Source organism: Stenella coeruleoalba (genome assembly GCF_951394435.1).
Source record: "Stenella coeruleoalba genome assembly, chromosome: 13".
In the NCBI taxonomy this organism is placed as follows: Eukaryota; Metazoa; Chordata; class Mammalia; order Artiodactyla; family Delphinidae; genus Stenella; species Stenella coeruleoalba.
The window spans coordinates 64,563,604-64,585,040 of record NC_137159.1 but is presented as its reverse complement, the minus strand read 5'-3'; the positions used below and the strand labels follow the sequence as shown (position 1 = coordinate 64,585,040).

At 35.1% G+C, this 21,437-nt stretch overlaps 1 protein-coding gene across 2 annotated transcripts in view; it reads left to right on the top strand.

The window, feature by feature from the left end:
• Positions 1 to 21,437, top strand: part of BIRC6 (baculoviral IAP repeat containing 6) — a 238,163-nt gene that overhangs the window by 82,876 nt on the left and 133,850 nt on the right. For both annotated transcript variants that reach the window (XM_079940545.1, XM_079940544.1), the window contains 10 exons: positions 7,423 to 7,610; positions 8,425 to 8,748; positions 8,986 to 9,085; positions 11,351 to 11,565; positions 11,901 to 12,109; positions 12,456 to 12,802; positions 15,868 to 16,087; positions 16,604 to 16,737; positions 17,475 to 17,612; positions 19,020 to 19,147. In XM_079940545.1, the coding sequence (XP_079796671.1) occupies positions 7,423 to 7,610; positions 8,425 to 8,748; positions 8,986 to 9,085; positions 11,351 to 11,565; positions 11,901 to 12,109; positions 12,456 to 12,802; positions 15,868 to 16,087; positions 16,604 to 16,737; positions 17,475 to 17,612; positions 19,020 to 19,147 (2,003 nt within the window). The remainder of the gene's footprint in view (positions 1 to 7,422; positions 7,611 to 8,424; positions 8,749 to 8,985; positions 9,086 to 11,350; positions 11,566 to 11,900; positions 12,110 to 12,455; positions 12,803 to 15,867; positions 16,088 to 16,603; positions 16,738 to 17,474; positions 17,613 to 19,019; positions 19,148 to 21,437) is intronic.

Genomic DNA, 21,437 nt, shown 5'->3' with positions numbered 1-21,437 from the left:
GTATTTGTTGGTCAGCCTTCTGTTCCATGTTATCGTTGTTAAATTCACCTATATCATTGCATATATAGATAGTTGGTTCATTTTCATTGCTGTTTACGATTCTACTCTCTGAATAAAACAAAATTTATGTACCCACTATTGATTTGTGTACTCTTGAGTGACATTTAGGTTGTTATATTGTAGTGCTGTTAGTACTAGAGGATACACTATTCTCTTAGCTATGACTGTAGAAGTTGATTTGCTGCTTTATAGGGTTTTCATATATTCAACTTTAGTAAGTAACGTTAAAAAATGCACTCCTTAATTTACAAGCATGTTAAGATTTTCTAGTTATCATCTTATTCATTTCTATTTAAAATGCTGTGGGGTCAAAAGAAATACTTTGTCAGTCTGCAAAATTTATTGGGAATTGCAGAGGATCAGCAATAATGCTTGACAATAATGTTTACTCTGCACTTGGTGAAGTGTGCTCTGTATATCCACTTGGATGAATTGTGGTCTTCAAATTCTCTGTCTTTGATTATTTCATCTTTTTTTTTGTTTGTTTTTGTTTTTAGTTAATAAGATCAGCATGTTAAATTCCTTTCATTATACCTGTGGATTTGTCTATTTTAGTTTCAACAATTTTTATTTTATACATTTTGAAGCTACCATATAAATTTAGAATGGTTGTATCTTTCTTGTGAATTGAATCTTTTATCGTTAGGTATTATCTCTCTCTCTCTAAGACTGATTTTCCTAAATTACTTTGTTTGATATTTCTCTACCAGTTATCAGCTTTCTTTTAGTTACTATTTGTATGGTATATATTTTTCCTGCTTTTTACTTTCAGCTTTTCAGTGTCTCCTTTCATTTTAGTCATGTCTTTTATAAGCAGAATGTAGTTGCTTTTTTCCTCCCCTTCTTTCAATTGGAGTATTTAGTTTATTTACATTTAATATACTTAGTAATATATTTGGATTCAAATCTACCATGTTTTTCATATATTCTATTAGATTTCTCATCTTGCCTGTTAGATGTTTCTTTTTCTCCTTTGTTTCCATTTTATTGGTGATTGTATTTTTATTGAGCTATTTTTCTACTTTTTATTATAATATTTTTAGCAATCATCCCAGAGAGCATAATATACACATATCCTTGACATCCAGAAATCCAGTTGCTTTTCTTTTTACCATACAGTGCTAATATATTGAACATTATCTATCACCTTTCTAATTTATATGGCAATGTGGCTTTGTACCTTAATTTTATATGTTTTTTAATTCCATGGTTATTATTATAGTTTTTATATTCAGTATTCATTTGGATTTATTTCATAACTCCATTTTCATTTCTCTGTTTCTTTGCTTTTGAGCTTTTCTGTGGTTTGATTTTTCTTTATGTCTGAAAACTCTGTAAGATCACTTTTTTTGTTCTTGTCTACTGATGATGAATTAACTTAGTTTTCTATAGGAAAATTTCAAATATTTCTTGAAAAATTAGATAAATGACAGCCATTATCCATACACAGTATCTATTTATTTATTTTTTTTATTATTTTTTTATTTTTATTTTTTTTTGGCAGTACGCGGGCCTGTCACTGTTGTGGCCTCTCTCGTTGCGGAGCACAGGCTCCGGACGCGCAGGCTCAGTGGCCATGGCTCACGGGCCCAGCCACTCTGCGGCATGTGGGATCTTCCTGGACTGGGGCACGAACCCGTGTCCCCTGCATCGGCAGGCGGACTCTCAACCACTGCGCCACCAGGGAAGCCCCGCATACATAGTATCTTAAACAATGCAGATGTCCTCTTTAATAACTGATTCCATTTTTATTATAATTATCTAAGTTAACTATGGTTTATTATGATGCACTTTATCATAATCTAATAAATTCGTATAATCAATGTCATAGTATCATCTAATTTTCAGTACTTAATTAAATTTTTCTGAACATCATAATAATAACTTTCTACATTTGGCTTGTTTGGATCAAGATATGTCATCTTCATTCTTTTTTTTAAAATAAATTTATTTTATTTATTTTATTTTTGGCTGCGTTGGGTCTTCATTGCTGTGCACGGGCCTTCTCTAGTTGCGGCAAGCGGGGGCTACTCTTTGTTGTGGTGTGCGGGCTTCTTATTGCGGTGGCTTCTCTTGTTGTGGAGCATGGGCTCTAGGCACGCGGGCTTCAGTAGTTGTGGCACGTGGGCTCAGTAGTTGTGGCTCGTGGGGTCTAGAGCGCAGGCTCAGTAGTTGTGGCGCATGGGCTTAGTTGCCCCGCAGCATGTGGGATCTTTCTGGACCAGGGCTTGAACCCATGTCCCCTGCATTGGCAGGTGGATTCTTAACTACTGCGCCACCAGGGAAGCCCCCATCTTCATTCTTGAAGAGTATTTCACATGTTATAGAATTGTAAGCCAGCTATTATTTCTTCTAGTTATTTAAAGGTAATCTTTCATTTTACTTTACACTGTTTTTGTTAGACATCACTTGTCAGTCTTATTATTCCTTTTTTAATGTCATTGTCAGTTTTCAAGGTGTTTTTGAGATTCATACTCTTCCCCCGCCCTCCTTGATTTCTCCCCTTCACCTCCTTTCTCTCTGTTTTCAGCATTTTTCTATGATTTCCTACATGTGGTTTCAGTTGTAATTATCCTGGTTGGGATTCACAGAGCTTCTTGAATGCTTACTTCGTATCTTCCATCAGCTTTAGAAAGATCTCAGCCATTAACTGTTGAAACACTGCTTCTGCCCTGTTTTTTATCTTCTTTCTTTTTGCATCTCCAATTTCATGTATGTTATACTTCATCACTATAACTGACATAATTTCAACTTTTAAATCTCTTCTTTTACTATGGGTATTTTCTTCTAATTCATCTTAGTTTACTCTTTCTCTCTTCTGATGTGTAATCATTTGTGGGGGAAAAGCTATCTTTCCTTCACTCTACTGCAATGTCACCTCTCTTCAGAATTATGTGTTTGCTATCTGTGTGGGTCATTTCTGTTCCTTTGGTCAGTTTATCTAGCCTTATGCCAGTACCTCATTGTCTTAATTACTGTAACTTTATGTTAAGTCTTAAGATCTGCTAGTACAAATCTACCAACTTTTTTTCTTTTTTGGTAGATTTAGAAAATTTATATATGAAGTTTTCATAGTGTTGTGCAGTCATTACCACTAATTCCAGAGCGTTTTAATCACTCCAGAAAGAAACCCTGTAACCATTAACAGTCACTCCCAATTCCCCTCTCCCCCATCTTCTAGCAATCACTAATCTGTTTTGAGTCTATGGATTTGCCTACCCTGGACATTTCCCATAAATGTGGAATCATATAGTATATGACCTTTTTGTCTGGGTTCTTCCACTTGGTTTAATATTTTCAAGGTTTGTCCATTTAGCATGTCTAAGTACATCATTTTTGTAGCTGAATAATATTCCATTTTATATTTACCACTTAAAAATTTTTTTGGATATACCACATTTCGTTTATCTACTCAGCAGTTAATGGACATTTGGGTTGTTTCCTCTTTTTGGCTATTAAGAAAAATACTGCTGTGAACATTTTTGTGTTAAGTGTTCATTGTGATGTATGTTTTCAGTTCTCTTGAGTGTATACCTAGGAGTGTAATCCACCAACATTCTTTTTCTTAAAGGTGCTCTTTCATAAAGATTCTGGGTCTTTTGTATTTCCATTTTTTCCAGCTTTATTGAAATATAAATGACATATAACAGTGAGCAAGTTTAAGGTGTACAGTGTGTTGTTTTGAAAAATTTATATATTGTAAAATGATTACCTCCATAGCATTAGCTAATACCTTCATCGCGTCACAGAATTACTATTTCTTTTTTGTGGTGAGAACATTTAAGATTTACTCTCTTTTTAACTTTCAAGTATATAATGCAGTATTATGATCTATAATCAATGTGCTGTACATTAGATCTCAGTAATTCCATTTAAATTTTAGAATTGGATTGATAATTTATACTCAAAAAACTTATTGTATTTTAATATGGGGTTTGAATATAAGTCAGTTTGGGAGGATTGACATCTTAACATTAAGACTTCCAGTCCATTAACATGGTAATATTCTTTAGTATATATTTATGCTAAATTAGGTATTCCATTTATCTTGGTGATGTCTTATAGTTCTTGGTGCACTAGAAGTTTTGCACATCCTTTTTAGATTTGTACCTAGCTATTTGATTTTTTATGCTATTATAAGTGCTATTTTTCTTAATTTTATTTCCAGGTTTTTCTTGCTGGTCTATAGAAGTATAATTGATCTGTGTATATTAATCTCATACCTGGTGACACTGCTATATTAACTTATTAATTCTTGTAGATTGTATATTCTTAGGGATTTTTTTTTTTAGGGAGTTTAAATATACACAATTATATCATCTGTTAATAAAGAGATTTTTACTTTGTTGTTTGTCTAGTTGTTATATCTTTTATTTCTTTTTCTTGCTCTGTCATGCTTCCTAGGACTTCCTGCATTTATACTGATTAGGAATGGTGATGGTAGTCATCTTTTTCTTGTTCTCACCTCTTTTTTTTTATATCTAGTTTTAGAGGCTCTTAGTATAAAAATAGAAAATGGTATTGAAAACTCAGACTGTGCAAAAGATTTAAAAATTAGTTTTATAGTAGCAGGATGACTTATTTTTCTTGGGTTGTTTATGTCTCTTATGTGTTTCTTGTGACTTAGCTCATTTTCCTTTAAATATTATTTGGGCATTAGATTTTTAAAATCAGTAAAGGGCTAAAATACACATGGTTAATATTGAAAAACCACTTAAATTACCCCAAAGTACAAGTACAACATAAATGCCTTAGTAAGTCTAATAATTTTCCCTCTAGAGTTGGAATGAACTGCTGTTGCTTTGGTGGAACACTTGATGGAGCAAGTGGATTTCATTTTGCAGCACACAACTTATATGAGTTATGATTGCTCTTTCTTTGCCCAAGCTTACATAGTTGAATTTGTGCAAGTTAAATGAGGTGTATGATGGCTACACTGTAATGATCATGTTTTTTTTTTAAGTTGAGTTTTAATTGTTAAGAGGCTATGCACAGTTTTGTTGTTATTTCAATCTTGTGATTATAGCTTAGTTTTTAAAAATAGTTTATTTGAATTCTGGCATAATATAGTCATTGTTAGATGTTAAGATAGGCTGTCAGATTACCTTTTTTCTCCCCTTTTCAGGTATTTATGAGCAGATTACTTCCCTCAATTTTATTTTATTTATTTTTATTTTTATTGGAGAATAGTTGATTTAAAATGTTGTGTTAGTTTCTGCCATATAGTTCCCTCAATTTTAGATACATTATCTGTAAAATGGGATAATATATTACCTACTCATGTGCCATTGCAAAGATTAAATGAGTTGATGTAAGTTCCATGCTTAGCACTATGCCTCATGTTAGGTTTGATTTCACACAGCCCTTGGTTCTAACCCTAGTTCTACCATTAGGTAACTCTACAGGGTAACTTCTCTGAGCCATTCTTTACTTAATCAACTAAAGACCAGAATCATAGTACCTGCCCTTCAGGGTTCATTTGTTGAATGTAGTAATTAACTAAAACAGTGTAAGGTAGTAGGTAATACATACTAAACATTTGTTATTATTGTAACAGTTATCTTTCCTTAATATAAGTAAGTCTTTCTCTTACTTCACTTAGTATAATAATCTCCAGGTCCATCCATGTTGCTGCATATGGCATTAATTATTTCATTCTTTTTCATGGATGAGTAGTATTCCATTGTATATATGTACCACATCTTCTTTATCCATTCGTCTGTTGATGGACATTTAGGTTGCTTCCATGTCCTGGCTATTGTAAATAGCGCAGCCATGAACATTGGGGTGCACGTATCTTTTCAAATTAGAGTTTTCTCTGGATGTATGTCCAGGAGTGGGATTGCCGAATCATATGGCAATTCTATTTTTAGTTTTTTAAGGAACCTACATACTGTTTTCCATAGTGGCTGCACCAGTTCACATTGCCACCAACAGTGTAGGAGTAGGAGGGTTCCCTTTTCTCCACACCCTCTCCAGCATTTGTTATTTGTAGACTTTTTAATGATGGCCATTCTGACCAGTGTGAGGTGGTACCTCATTGTAGTTTTGTTTTGCATTTCTCTAATTATTAGTGATGTTGAACATATTTTCTTGTGCCTATTGGCCATCTGTATGTCTTCTTTGGAGAAATGTCTATTTAGGTCTTCTGCCCATTTTTTGATTGGGTTGTTTGTTATTTTGTTATTGAGTTGTATGAGCTGTTTGTATATTTTGGAAATTAAGCCCTTGTTTATCACATCGTTTGCAAATATTTTCTTACAGGTTGTCTTTTTGTTTTGTTTATGGTTTCCTTTGCTGTGCAAAAGCCTGTAAGTTTGATTAGGTCCCATTTGTTTATTTTTGCTTTTATTTCTATTGCCTTGGGAGACATTGGTACGATTTATGTCAGAGAATGTTTTGCCTGTGATCTCTTCTGGGAGTTTTATGGTGTCATGTCTTATATTTAAGTCTTTCAGCCATTTTGAGTTTCTTTTTGTGTATGGTGTGAGGGTGTGTTCTAACTTCATTGATTTACATGGGGCTGTCCAGCTTTCCCAGCACCACTTGCTGAAGAGACTGTCTTTTCTCCATTGTATGTTCTTGCCTCCTTTGTCGAAGATTAATCGTGTGAGTTTATGAAATTAAGTTTTTATTTCATCTTTTTCCAAAATGTTTTACACAGATACTGGTAAATATATCATGGGAAAAAAGTTCTTTTATGCTGTATATTTGAATAACATTGAAAAGAGGAGTAAAAAAATTTTAACTTCGTGCGATTTCATAGGCCTGTAATGATGGTAATGTTCATGGGTAAGCAGTGTGTGCCAGACTTATTTGACTGTGCATCTGACATGCTTCTCCTCTTCTTAGTGTTCTGAGGAGCATATGGTAGGAAACATTGCTTTGCATATTCTTCGTGGGCAAGATTCTCTTTTCCAGGCTATGCTTTAAATGAGGAAATAGGTGTTGTCAGTCTTGTTAAATGATGTTCTTGTAATTGAAAGTTGTTTGAGCTTTTTAGGGGAGGGAGAAGAAGGTGGTGTTGCTGTAAGAAACTTAGTAAAGGAAACTCAGCCTGTTTCTTATGCTCAAATTGCGTAAGAGTTTAGCCATGTTAAATGAAATTTCTTCCATGCTGACAACATTTTTAAACTCAAAAGCATACTAATTTTTCTTTGATCAAAAGTCATTCCTGGATCCCTTATACTTGAATACTATTATTATTGATATACTTTTACCATTAAGATTTCCTCTAAAGAGTCTTATTTTTTAAAGGAAAATTAACTGTAGTTTTAGTGTGAAAGTAGTATATACTTTGTATATGTTTCTCTGTGAACCTTTTCTTCATCCTGTTTCTTTTCCCCCCTTGTCTTATGCCAGTGAGTTCCTTCGGGGTTACTCCTGCAGTAGGTGGACTATCATCTGGGACAGTTGGGGAAGCTTCGACAGCCCTGAGTTCAGCAGCCCAGGTAGCTTTGCAGTCTCTCTCTCATGCAATGGCTTCAGCCGAGCAACAGCTGCAGGTGCTGCAAGAGAAACAGCAGCAGCTTTTGAAGCTTCAGCAACAGGTTGGAGACTATTTGGCTCTTTGTTCATGCTGTCTCTAAACTTCAAAAGCTGAAAAAATACTGTAAAAATGACCATTATTTTTGTAAAGGTTGACCGATCTGAGCTAATCATTTTCTACAAAAATTGAGGTAACATCTTTGTGATATACTTAAATTTTTAAAACTTATATAAATGCATTTTCTTTGATACATATCTGGGGGAATATAATTGATATTTTCTTTGCAGTCTTTAAGTAAGTTCCATCCTTTACTCTGTTTATAAACACTCTTGGTCAAACATAAGAGTTAAAAGTTACTATTTTAATGGATTGAAAAACCTAAAACAACATTTTAAAGACCAATTAACTTAGCGTGAATTAAAATTTACTAATAATAGCAGATGTTTTGGAAACTTCATACAGTTCCAGGTGACAAATTGTATCAGGTTAGGCAGCATGAGAATCCATTTCCTGTTAATATTTTGTTTTGAGGAGAACTTTCTTTCCTTATTTACATTTAATTGTTCTGGTTCCTTTCCGCCTTTGCTTTGAGAAATTCCTATTTCCCAAATACTCAGGAAAGTTTATATCAAATATTTAAGGAAGTATGTGTGTGTGTGTGTGTGTATTATACACACACACACACACACTCACACACACACACATATATAGCATAGAAGTACTCCATGTTGAGTCCATTTTTTACTTAATTTCCTTTTTATTGAACTAGGATACAGTTAATCATGTTTATTTTCACAATATATACCCACGTAGTATTCCCCACAATTTAGATAGGCAGGATTAGTCTATATTTGTTGCTTTTACTTCTTTTACAGAAAGCGAAGCTGGAAGCCAAGTTACATCAGACAACAGCTGCAGCAGCTGCAGCAGCATCCGCAGCATCAGCAGTAGGTCCTGTTCACAACTCTGTGCCTTCCAACCCAGTGGCAGCCCCTGGATTCTTCATTCATCCATCTGATGTTATTCCACCCACTCCAAAAACAACACCACTTTTTATGACTCCACCACTCACCCCACCCAATGAAGCAGTTTCCGTTGTGATTAATGCCGAACTTGCACAGCTTTTCCCAGGCTCAGTTATTGATCCCCCAGCAGTCAATCTTGCTGCACATAACAAAAATTCCAACAAGTCCAGAATGGTAAATTACTATATTTTAAATAGGTGTTCGCTTAGACATTTAAAAGTATTTTGATGTATACGCTAACTTTAGAAAGCAAAGTTTTATTATGTTAACTTGTTATATCAAATTAGATTTTTTATTTAATGTTACAGAATATACATCTGGAAATGGGACTTGTTAACTTTATATTATGGTTATTAGTTTTTATAGAGCAAGAGTGATATCAATATAGAGTTATACTTTTTTCTTTTCTAGAATCCACTTGGCTCTGGTCTAGCCCTTGCAATTTCTCATGCTTCACATTTTCTTCAGCCTCCCCCTCACCAGTCCATTATTATAGAACGGATGCATTCAGGTAATCTTTGATTTGCTTAAAATATTTTTTTTGCCTTGTCTGCTGGCCCTTTGAAGACTTAATATTTTGTAGTTTGATTTTCCTGTGCAAATAAATCACATCTGCTCTTGGGAAAGTGCTTTTTACCAAGAATAAACATTACATAAGGCTCAAGCTGTGTGCTTACCAAGTTGAATGGAAGAGTGCTGCTGAGTGGTTTCATTAATTGTATCCAAACAGTGGATTTCTTCTGTATAAGAATCTCACCTGGGGCTTCCCTGCTGGTGCAGTGGTTGAGAATCCGCCTGCCAATGCAGGAGACATGGGTTCAAGCCCTGGTCTGGGAAGATCCCACATGCCATGGAGCAGCTAAGCCCGTGAACCACAACTACTGAGCCTGCGCTCTAGAGCCCAGGAGCCACAACTGTTGAAGCCCGCGTGCCTAGAGCCCGTGCTCTGCAACAAGAGAAGCCACTGCAATGAGAAGCCTGCGCACCGCAACGAAGAGTAGCCCCTGCTCACCGCAGCTAGAGAAAAGCCCACACGCAGCAGCGAAGACCTAATGCAGTCAAAAATTAATTAATTAATTTTAAAAAAAAAGAATCTCGTCTGTTGAACTATGGTTGACATAAATATCTGTCTTTATTGTAGCTGATCAATTACCATTACACTAAAAATTATGCTTAAAGAAGTATTCATTAAGACTAGCATTCTAATGTTGGAACCATTTTTTGAGAATAGCTGACAAAATTACTGCTAATTAAAATAACTGAGTAGGATTACTAACATTTCATGGTCTCTGGATAGTTCAAATTTTACTTAGGCTTCTACCGTGCTTATATGCTACAGACCTGTGATCAGGATAGTTGCTTTTGATTAGAGCATGTTTACTAATACACTGTAGGCAATATTTGCCTTATTATCCTACCAAATGTTATTTCTGGGCTTGAACAGCAGCAGAATTTAATGAAGTCCTTAGGTATGTTTTATAGGAGGAATTAACATGAATATAGTGCATACTGTATCACTTCTCATCATATGAAGAGTTGAACCATATTTGCTTTATTGCAGTGGGTTGTTTCCTCTTTGGAAGAGAGAGTTTTAAAAATTAAAGTGTTACATGCTGTTTTCTGCCCAACTAATCATTCATTGGTAACAGTAATTAGTGTTCATGGCATATAGACTGAAATTCGTTGTTGTCCAGTCTCTATGAAATGTCAGCAGTTGTTTACACTATGATTTGGTTTTCTATCTGTGGACTCGACTGTGGCACGTAAGCCCCCTAAAGGGGGGAGAATTATGTTTTTTGTTCAGTAGTCTTTCTGTTTAGGAAAATACTGCCTTGTTTTCCTTAAAATGGCTCTGTGGAGATAGCACTAGTCCTACAAGTTAAATTTAGTTGGGTTCCTTCACTGTAAAATGTAACTGGTAAGGTTACTATCTGCCCCTAACACAATAAAGAAGAAAAATAAGTAGGATTTTATTAATGCCTGCTGTTTCACTAATTGAGCTTATTCCTGAAATGTGTGTGAGTTGAGAGATGCAAATCTGCTCCTCTGTTTCTCTCAGATCATTCTTTTGTTAATATATGAGCTTACACAAAAAAAAGACATACTGTCTCTTTAGTGTCGCCCTTAAGAGTAAGCCTTCTACTTCATTTGGTACTGAGCTGAAGAGACAGTGATGTGTCAGTATGGGAGGGAAGCATTGTTTGTAAGTAAGTTTTATCTGTCTCCATTGGAGGACCTTCCTCAGAGATTTTTTAGTGTGGTAGTAATGACTACATGTGATTTCAGCCTTACGCTTGTCCTTTACATCTTAACCCCAATGTAAGATGCAACTCCAAAAGATGTTAAATAAGGCTTAAGAAAACCAAAATCAAATAATAAAATTTGGTATCAGTAATAAATACATTTAGTTGTAAAATTAAAAGACCAAATGACTGAAAGAAAAACCGACAGGTACTTCATTGAATTAATCTATATTTTTGCTGCTTTACCTTTTTTTGCTCTAAAGTTTTAAAATAAGCTTATATGTACAGTTGATTGCCTTCATAGTAACAAACTTATTCTTGTATATTTTTTACTTAAATCTTGGGGTTCAAACTAATATAAATTGAGGTTTTAGACAGTTTTTGAATGAGAATTATTAACATTTCTTCTTGTTTGTAGTTTAGTGAGTTGATTTCATATTTTAAGATGAATGTTCCAGATTGTTTCAGAGTGTGTCTTTTGGTTAATTGATACATGGTATTTTGTGTCAGCTGTTGCTCTCTATCTCTCATAGGAGCAAGGAGATTTGTGACCTTGGATTTTGGTAGACCAATACTGTTGACAGACGTATTGATTCCCACTTGTGGAGACTTGGCCTCCTTGTCAATTGACATTTGGACATTAGGAGAAGAGGTTGATGGGAGGCGACTGGTAGTGGCAACAGATATAAGCACCCATTCACTAATTCTTCATGATTTGATACCACCTCCAGTGTGTAGATTCATGAAGGTAAAGAACTTCAAGAAAATGAATTGATATGCCTTCCATGTTTCTGATAAGTTATGGAAAATATTCAGACATATAATTTAAAAGTATCCTTATAGCACAGGGAACCATATTCAATATCCTGTGGTAAACCATAATGGAAAAATTATGTATAACTGAATCACTTTGCTGTACAGCAGAAATTAATACAACATTGTAATTCAACTATACTTCAATTAAAAAATAAAAACAAAAGTATCTTTTTATAATTTATAATATAATTATCTTTTAAAATACATGACTCAGATTTTTATTGTGGTAGATGGGTGGTTATGTATATTTATAAGTTTTCATTTCAGATCACTGTCATTGGACGCTATGGAAGTACAAATGCCAGAGCTAAAATCCCATTAGGATTTTACTATGGTCATACCTATATCTTGCCTTGGGAGAGTGAACTGAAATTAATGCATGATCCTCTGAGGGGAGAGGGAGAATCTGCAAACCAACCAGAAATTGACCAGCATTTAACAATGATGGTTGCTCTACAGGAGGATATACAGTGCAGGTTAGTAGAAAATTGCAATATATTTTAGTCTTATTGAAACCCTATATTTTCTATAATGTCTCCCACATACTTGTCAAGAAATGACTTTTCATAAGTGTATAGAAAAGAGAAAAAGGCAGTAGGACACTAGCATGTTACAATAATGTTTAATGCATTAATATATTGTGATTAAATAATTGGTTCTATTTTTTTTAGTACTTACCAATTGATGAATTGACATTGATTAATTCTTTTTAATGGTTGTGTGTTAACTTGTTTTAGAGATTTAATTTTAGTGTGTATTCATACATGTATGTCAAAGAGAACATTGCAGGAATTATTTTGTTCGTTTATTTTTTACTTACAGGTATAACTTGGCTTGTCATCGACTAGAAACTCTTTTGCAAAGTATTGATCTTCCTCCTCTCAACAGTGCTAACAATGCACAGTACTTTTTGAGAAAGCCAGACAAGGCCGTCGAGGAGGACAGCAGGGTCTTTTCTGCCTATCAGGACTGTATTCAGCTACAGCTTCAACTAAATTTGGCTCATAATGCAGTGCAGAGGCTCAGAGTAGCTCTTGGAGCAAGTAGGAGGATGTTGAATGAAACTTCAGACCCAAAAGATTTAATTCAGACGTCTTCCACAGAGCAGTTACGTACTATCATCAGATATTTATTGGACACTTTACTCAGCCTTCTTCACTCTTCCAATGGTTTGTATTTGACTTAAGTATTTAAAAAGGCCGGAAATATATTTGATGTGATTTTGTTGCATGTTTTGTTGTATTCATATTTCCTGGGTTCTGTTTATTTTGGTATCCTTTCTGATGTTTTTATGTAATGTGTTTTTAGGTTAATTCATTTTTTCCCCTTATTTTTGTTTTTCTTAAATAGATTATTTTTTAAATTTTTTGAATTTTACTTTATTTTTATTATACAGCAGGTTCTTATTAGTCATCCATTTTATACACATCAGTGTATACATGTCAATCCCAATCTCCCAATTCATCCCACCCCCCCAGCCGCTTTCCCCACTTGGTGTCCATACATTTGTTCTCTACATCTGTGTCTCTATTTCTCCCCTGCAAACCGGTTCATCTGTATGATTTTTCTAGGTTCCACATATATGCGTTAATATACGATATTTGTTTTTCTCTTTCTGACTTACTTCACTCTGTATGACAGTCTCTAGATCCATCCACGTCTCTACAAATGACCCAATTTCGTTCCTTTTTATGGCTGAGGAATATTCCATTGTATATACGTACCACATCTTCTTTATCCATTCGTCTGTCGATGGGCATTTAGGTTGCTTCCATGACCGGGCTATTGTAAATAGTGCTGCAGTGAACATTGGGGTGCATGTGTCTTTTTGAATTATGGTTTTCTCTGGGTATATGCCCAGTAGTGGGATTGCTGGATCATATGGTAATTCTATTTTTAGTTTTTTAAGGAACCTCCATACTGTTCTCCATAGTGGCTCTATCAATTTACATTCCCACCAACAGTGCAAGAGGGTTCCCTTTTCTCCACACCCTCTCCAGCATTTGTTGTTTGTAGATTTTCTGATGATGCCCATTCTAACTGGTGTGAGGTGATACCTCATTGTAGTTTTGATTTGCATTTCTCTAATAATTAGTGATGTTGAGCAGCTTTTCATGTGCTTCTTGGCCATCTATATGTCTTCTTTGGAGAAATGTCTATTTAGGTCTTCTGCCTTTTTTTTTTTTTTTTTTGCCATACGCGGGCCTCTCACTGTTGTGGCCTCCCCCGTTGCAGAGCACAGGCTCCGGACGCACAGGCCCAGCGGCCATGGCTCACGGGCCCAGCCGCTCCACGGCATGTGGGATCTTCCCGGACCGGGGCACGAACCCGCGTCCCCTGCATCGGCAGGCGGACTCTGAACCACTGCGCCACCAGGGAAGCCCTGCAGATTTCTTTTGATTTCCATTTGCATGGAATATCTTTTTCCATCCCCTCACTTTCAGTCTGAATGTGTCCTTAGGTCTGAAGTGGGTCTCTCGTAGACAGCATATATGTGGGTCTTGTTTTTGTTTTTTTTTCTTCGGTACACGGGCCTCTCACCGCTGCGGCCTCTCCCGCTGCAGAGCACAGGCTCCGGACACGCACACTCAGCGGCCATGGCTCCCGGGCCCAGCCGCTCCGTGGCATGTGGGATCCTCCCGGAGAGTCTTGTTTTTATATCCATTCAGCAAGCCTGTGTCTTTTGCTTGGAACATTTAATCCATTCATGTTTAAGGTAATTATCGATATGTATGTTCCTGTGACCATTTTATTAATTGTTTTGGGTTTGTTTTTTGTAGGTCCTTTTCTTCTCTTGTGTTTCCCATGTAGAGGTTCCTTTAGTATTTTTTGTAGAGCTGGTTTTATGGTGCTGAATTTTCTTAGCTTTTGCTTGTCTGTAAAGCTTTTGATTTCTCCATGGGATCTGAATGAGATCCTTGCTGGGTAGAGTAATCTTGGTTGTAGGTTCTTCCCTTTCATCACTTCAAGTATATCATGCCACTCCCTTCTGGCTTGTAGAGTTTCTGCTGAGAAATCAGCTGTTAACGTTATGGGAGTTCCCTTGTGTGTTATTTGTCGTTTTTTCCCTTGCTGCTTTTAATAATTTTTCTTTGTCTTTAATTTTTGCCAATTTGATTACTGTGTGTCTTGGCGTGTTTCTCCTTGGGTTTGTCCTGTATGGGACTCGCTGCGCTTCCTGGACTTGGGTGGCTATTTCCTTTCCCATGTTAAGGAAGTTTTCAATTACAGTCTCTTCAAATATTTTCTCGGGTCCTTTCTCTTCTCCTTCTGAGACCCCTGTAATGTGAAAGTTGTTGTGTTTAATGTTGTCCCAGAGGTCTCTTAGGCTGTCTTCATTTCTTTTCATTCTTTTTTCTTTATTCTGTTCCGCAGCAGTGAATTCTACCATTCTGTCTTCCAGGTCGCTTATCCATTCTTCTGCCTTAGTTATTCTGCTGTTGATTCCTTCTAGTGTAGGAATCACTTATTGTATTGTTCATCTCTGTTTGTTCTTTAATTCTTCTAGGACTTTGTTAAACATTTCTTGCATCCTTTCGATCTTTGCCTCCATTCTTTTTCCGAGGTCCTGGATCATCTTCACTATCATTATTCTGAATTCTTTTTCTGGAAGGTTGCCTATTTTCATTTAGTTGTTTTTCTGGGGTTTTATCTTGTTCCTTCATCTGGGATGTAGCCCTCTGCCTTTTCATCTTGTCTCTGTTTCTGTGAATGTGGTTTTTGTTCCACAGGCTGCAGGATTGTAGTTCTTCTTGCTTCTGCTGTCTGTCCTCTGGTGGAGAGGCTATCTCTTAAATAGATTTTTGATGATTTTTTTCTTGAGTTTCCGCTATTGATGTGTCATATCACTGTGTTACTAGCAAAACAATAAATAATGTTTGAAAGTGCAACGGTGAAAACTGTTAATAAATTGCTAATCTAATACAGAACTGTCATTTTCTAACCAGGAGCTATTTTTGATTATTATATATGATGTAATGTGCGCACGTGCACACACAGCCATCTGATACACTGAACTCCACAAAAAAAGAAATATAATTGATATAATTGCTAATTCTTCTTTTCTCCAAGTATTTGACAGTTAAAATTCTACATATAAGGAGTAAATAAATGAATAGGAAAATAAATAGACAAAAATATGCTGGTAAAGAGGAAAGCCTATCTAGGGATGCTGATGTTGATACTATAGCATGCTCTTAACTAGGAAATTTTACTGTTTTCTTTCTTGTAATAGGACACTCTGTTCCTGCAGTTTTGCAGAGTACATTCCATGCCCAGGCCTGTGAAGAGCTTTTTAAACACCTGTGCATCAGTGGAACCCCAAAGATACGGTTACATACTGGTCTTCTACTGGTTCAACTCTGTGGTGGTGAAAGATGGTGGGGCCAGTTTCTTTCTAATGTTCTTCAGGAACTGTACAATTCAGAGCAACTTCTCATCTTCCCACAGGATAGGTAGGTCAGAAAATATTGGAGTAATTTGTTATTAGTGACTTATGCTTCCCGCAGTGTTCAGATTTGGAAATCTTGTGTATGTGGATACTGAGTGTGGAGAAATGAACTAAAGCCTGTCTTTTCACAGTTTGAGGAATGCCCAGTGAAGGGCATTTTGAAGGAGATTCTACATGATGTAACTGGACTATATTCTTTAGTTTCCTAACTGAATCTGTGGAGTTTATAGATCTGTGTTTACAAATATTTCCTATCAGATCATGTTATTTTATGTATCAAATTTATATTTTTGAGTCTATTATACAGTTCTCTCTAGTTGATTTCTTGTAGATAAAATTAGAAAATATAAGCAGTAGCTGAAAAAGAGCTAATTTTAACATTATACTTCCAGATATAAATCTTACTAATAACCAGATATTCTATCATTACTCTCTTAGATTACAAAGTGAATGATTTTTAAGATGAACACTTAAAGTGATTCATATTGGCTATTTTATTTGTATCTTTTTTTTTTTTTAGGGTCTTCATGTTACTTTCCTGCATTGGTCAGAGATCACTTAGTAATAGTGGAGTATTAGAAAGCTTACTTAATCTGTTGGATAATTTACTGTCACCTCTTCAGCCGCAGTTACCCATGCATAGGAGGACAGAAGGTATTATTTAAATTAGTGATCTTTAGTAAAAACTTAAGATTCCTGTAAATACTGCTTTTATAAAATGACTAGTCTGAAATACTTATTTTACTATTCATTTTGCTGCACACTTTAATAGTTTTATGATGTAGACTTTTTAGAATGATCAGCCTTTGTGTGATTGACTGCCATATGGTTACTGCTTTTTTAAAATATGTTACCTTTTCTTTATGTGAGTTTTGAACTTGGGAATTATTGTGGGTATGTTGTTTTTATACTATCATAGATAAAATCAAACTCTTGTGTTTAAGCTTTAAGGCAGCATTGCTGTTCTCATCATGGATAATGAGTTTCATTTGAGCAAGACAATTGTTATTGGAATAAAAACTTGAGAGCATAGTTTAAAACTGTATGAATTATAACTTGAGAGACTTTAAATTTCAGTCACCTGTAAGTCGAGGAATAGCTTCTTATACCTTGTTTTCTAGTTTATAAGTTATTACCTGTTAGATTCAAGCTACACTTATGAATCTATTTTTGTACCAAGAAGCATTTGTCAAGTCTTCCATTTGATTTGATGTGTTACTTCATTTTTGGCCATAGGTTTCAGTTTTGAGGCTTACTATAAATATTAGTGTTCATAATTATATGGTGTGTTTTGGATTTATAAAATGTCTTAATTTTATAATTATTTTATCAGATTTCATTAGGATTCTTAGAGTCACCTGATTATTTTTTCTCCTCACATTTCTATTCAGGAGTACTAGATATTCCCATGATCAGTTGGGTTGTTATGCTGGTGTCCAGGTTACTGGATTATGTGGCAACTGTAGAAGACGAAGCAGCAGCTGCAAAGAAACCTTTGAATGGTAAAGACAGGGAGAGGTTTATGACAGGTATCAGAAGTTTATAATAATCTGTTGGTAGGGATTTTGAGTGACTACCCAGTTTTTCCAGAACTGGCATTGGCCTGGAGATTCCAGCTGTATGTAATTTATGTAAAATATTAATTAACTTTACCAGGAATAACATACATATAGGTGAAGTTTATAAAAAGGAAATCTGTGGAGAGTTATTGTATTTAGTTTAGTATATCATTCCATTTACTATTATAAAATGTTTCTACTAATTAACTACAAATGACTTTTATGCTTAGATATAGAAATTCTCAGATTTTTGCGAGTTGTAATCTTTCTCCATAAGCTTAAAGCACAGAAAATTTTTTAAATGAAAGACAAAGTGCAAGACAAATTTTCTTCTCCTCTTCCAAGTTAATAAGACTTTATGAAGTAGCTACATCTAATATGTAAATACAGATAGTAAGTGCCTTAAAACTTAGAATTTTATACATTATTAGGATTATAATATTAAAAAAAGATCACTTGAGATGTTTTATAGGTATAAGATGTTACAGAAAATCCTGAATGAACTTTTTGGCCAGCCCAATGAATCAGTTGTTTATGGTACACATTATGTTTGAGAATAGGGTGGGGAATTCTTTTCATGTACAGGGAATATTTTTAACAAATGCTATATGTCTCAGTTATAGGATGTAGAATTAAGACACAATTAAATACAACTACCTGTAAAGTTGGAATGTAACAGATGGTATGGGAGGAGTTAGTTTTTATTTACAGTATTCATGTATTATGGAAATACATTAGTAGAAGACATTTTTTTAGGGCTTGAAGAATTTGAATTGACTTGACAAAGGGATAATAGAAAACAGAAAAAGATGTCATTAGGTTAAGCAGACATGAAAAAATCATTGAGGATGGTTAAAGTATGGGATTAAGCCTGAACTGAGCAGAGTGACAAGGAATAATCTGGACACATTCCAAAATGAGAATAAGTAGAGCTACACAGCATGTTTTTTAAACTATCCAACTTTATTTTTGCAGTCATTAAATCAGATTATTGAGTATCCCTTTTTTTGGGTCCCTGTACAAAAAGCATGTGAGTTTGAAGTAGGCAATAGTGAGCATTTTGTTGTTGTTACAGTTGAGCGACATTATCAAAGTTGTGTTGTACAGAGATCAATTTTAAACAGTTGTGGAGAAAGTTGGCTGTTAATGAAAGGATTGGAGGCAGAGAGAACTGTGGTCTTAAAGTCATTTAGGATCTAGGTTAACTTTTCTAAGGTCAGATGTTCTTAGCAATTTCTTTATGATGGTTTCCTTAATTTTTTTAAAAATTGCTTTGTCGTTATTGACACATTTATCATTTTATGTTTTCTGGGTGTGAATAGTACTTTAAAATCACATTTAACAGAATTATTAATACAACTTTTCCTTGCCCTGTAGGTAACCAGTGGAGTTTTATTAATAATAATCTGCACACCCAGAACATAAATAGGTCTTCCAAAGGCAGCAGTAGCCTTGATAGATTATATTCCAGAAAAATAAGAAAGCAGCTAGTTCATCATAAACAGGTAATTTTCAGTATTTTTTTTTGTTTGTTTGGTTTGTTTTAATGTTTGAGACATTGCATGAGATAGACCTGCCATCAGACCTTAGGTATGATATTTAATGAACTAGTTAATTTAGGGAAATTATTTGACACTTTTGAGTCTGAGTTCCTTATTTGTAAGATGGCAACAATACGTAGTTTACAGATTTTTGGTAATGTCCTTTAAACTGTAGGGACATCCCTGGCGGTCCAGTGGTTAAGACTTCGCCTTTCAATGCAGGGAGTGTGGGTTTAATCCCTGGGAGCTGAGATCCCACATGCCTCATGGCCAAAAAACCAAAACATAAAAAAACAGAAGCAGTATTGTAACAAATTCAATAAAGACTTTAAAAATGGTACACATCAAAAAACAAAAAACTGTCTACCTCTTCACATGTCTACTACTACCATTCTAAGTGCAGCCGTCATTTGCCTAGTCAGAAGGCCTATCTGCCTTTGTTCTTTCTCAGTCCAATCCATTTTTCATGCTGCCCCTACAGAGTTCTTTTAGATACAAACCTAATCATATCACTCCTTCTCTAAATTATTAGTTGTTTCCAGTTGAATTTTGGATGACGGTCAAACTCCTTAACATAGCTTTAGTATATCTGTCATCTGCCCATCTAACTTTCAGGTTTGAATTTTGGTCTAGCCATACTGAATGTGGGTTCCTGGACCACCTACACCAGTTTTTTTATCCAGGATTTTAGTATGTGCTTATCCCCCATCCCTCCCCTCCTTCCCACCAACTACTGAATTTACTGTTTTGCTTGGATAATCTAACTTATTTTTCACATGTTAGTTTACATTCACTTCCTCAAAGACGTTTTCCCTGGTTTCTCAGTTATTATCCCATAAAATATGTTCCCCATGTACCCTATATTTTTCCTTTCATTATATTTATCATACTTTTTTGTTGGGATTCTTTTATTAACCTGAGTTTATAGCTGATGTCAGATTCTTATGAGCCAGTTCTTTATTTTAAAACGTGTCTTCCTCTTTGTCTTACAGTATATACAGGAAAACATACTGTATCTTTGATACCCGGTATAGAGCCTAGTGTGTCATCTAAAAATATTTGTATAATTGATTTAAGATGAAATGAGATTTTATAAGAACGCCTTTAAGATCTGAAAGTTTGTGAAAGCTTTTGGGCTTTTTAAAAAATATGAACTCAGCAATAAATTATTTAGTTTTACTACTGAATTTTTCAACTATGCGCAGCTATTGGCCTTTTGCAAGAAAAATGATGTGAAGCTTTTCCCTCAACTCCTTTTTCCATTTGAGACTCCTAACTAATTTTAGGTGGTACTAATAATCACCTAAAATTTCAAATTCAGCTAAAATTTATTGAGCACTTAATGATTATATTTGCTGTATTTACTTTAGGATATGAAGATGGAAAACAAACCTAGAGAATGATCCAGTGGATTTTTCTTAGCAGTATTTTACTATTTTATGCTTTATCATAAAGGACATTTTTGGGACAGTTAGCAAAACTTAAAAGTGGGGTCTGGGGCTTCCCTGGTGGCGCAGTGGTTGAGAGTCCGCCTGCCGATGCAGGGGATGCGGGTTCGTGCCCCGGTCCGGGAGGATCCCGCGTGCCGCAGAGCGGCTGGGCCCGTGAGCCATGGCCGCTGGGCCTGTGCGTCCGGAGCCTGTGCTCCGCAAGGGGAGAGGCTGCAGCAGTGAGAGGCCCGCGTGCCGCAAAAAAAAAAAAAAAAAAAAAAAAAAGTGGGGTCTGAGGAATAGTTAGTTGTTAGTAGTGCATGGATGTTACTTCTTTGATTTTAGTGGTTGTATTATGGTTTGTAGGAGAAGGGTCTTGTTTCTAGGAAATACACATTAAAGTATTCAGGGGTGATTGGTCATCAGGTTGCCAACTTATTCTCAGATAGTTAGGGAAAAAATGTCTTTGTACAGCAATATAAATTGTTGATTAAGATTATGGTTGTTTCAAAATAAAGATTATATTTTTTCTTGATTGCAGTTGTTGTATATGTTAATTGTAGAACTTTTGGAACAATTTTCTGAAAATACTGATTTGTTCTCACATTCACATACCATGTATTGATTATTTAATACACGTGCATGCTGGTTTTAATTTATGATATATTTTGCTTCATATATGGAGATAACAGCCAAATGGATATTTCTTTATAATATAATGTTCTTTTTCTTGCTGATAACAAAAATATGTAGCAACAGTAGAAATTTAGGAAATATTCCTTGAAAAGGTAGATTAAGTTCTTAACTAAATTGTGCATTTATAA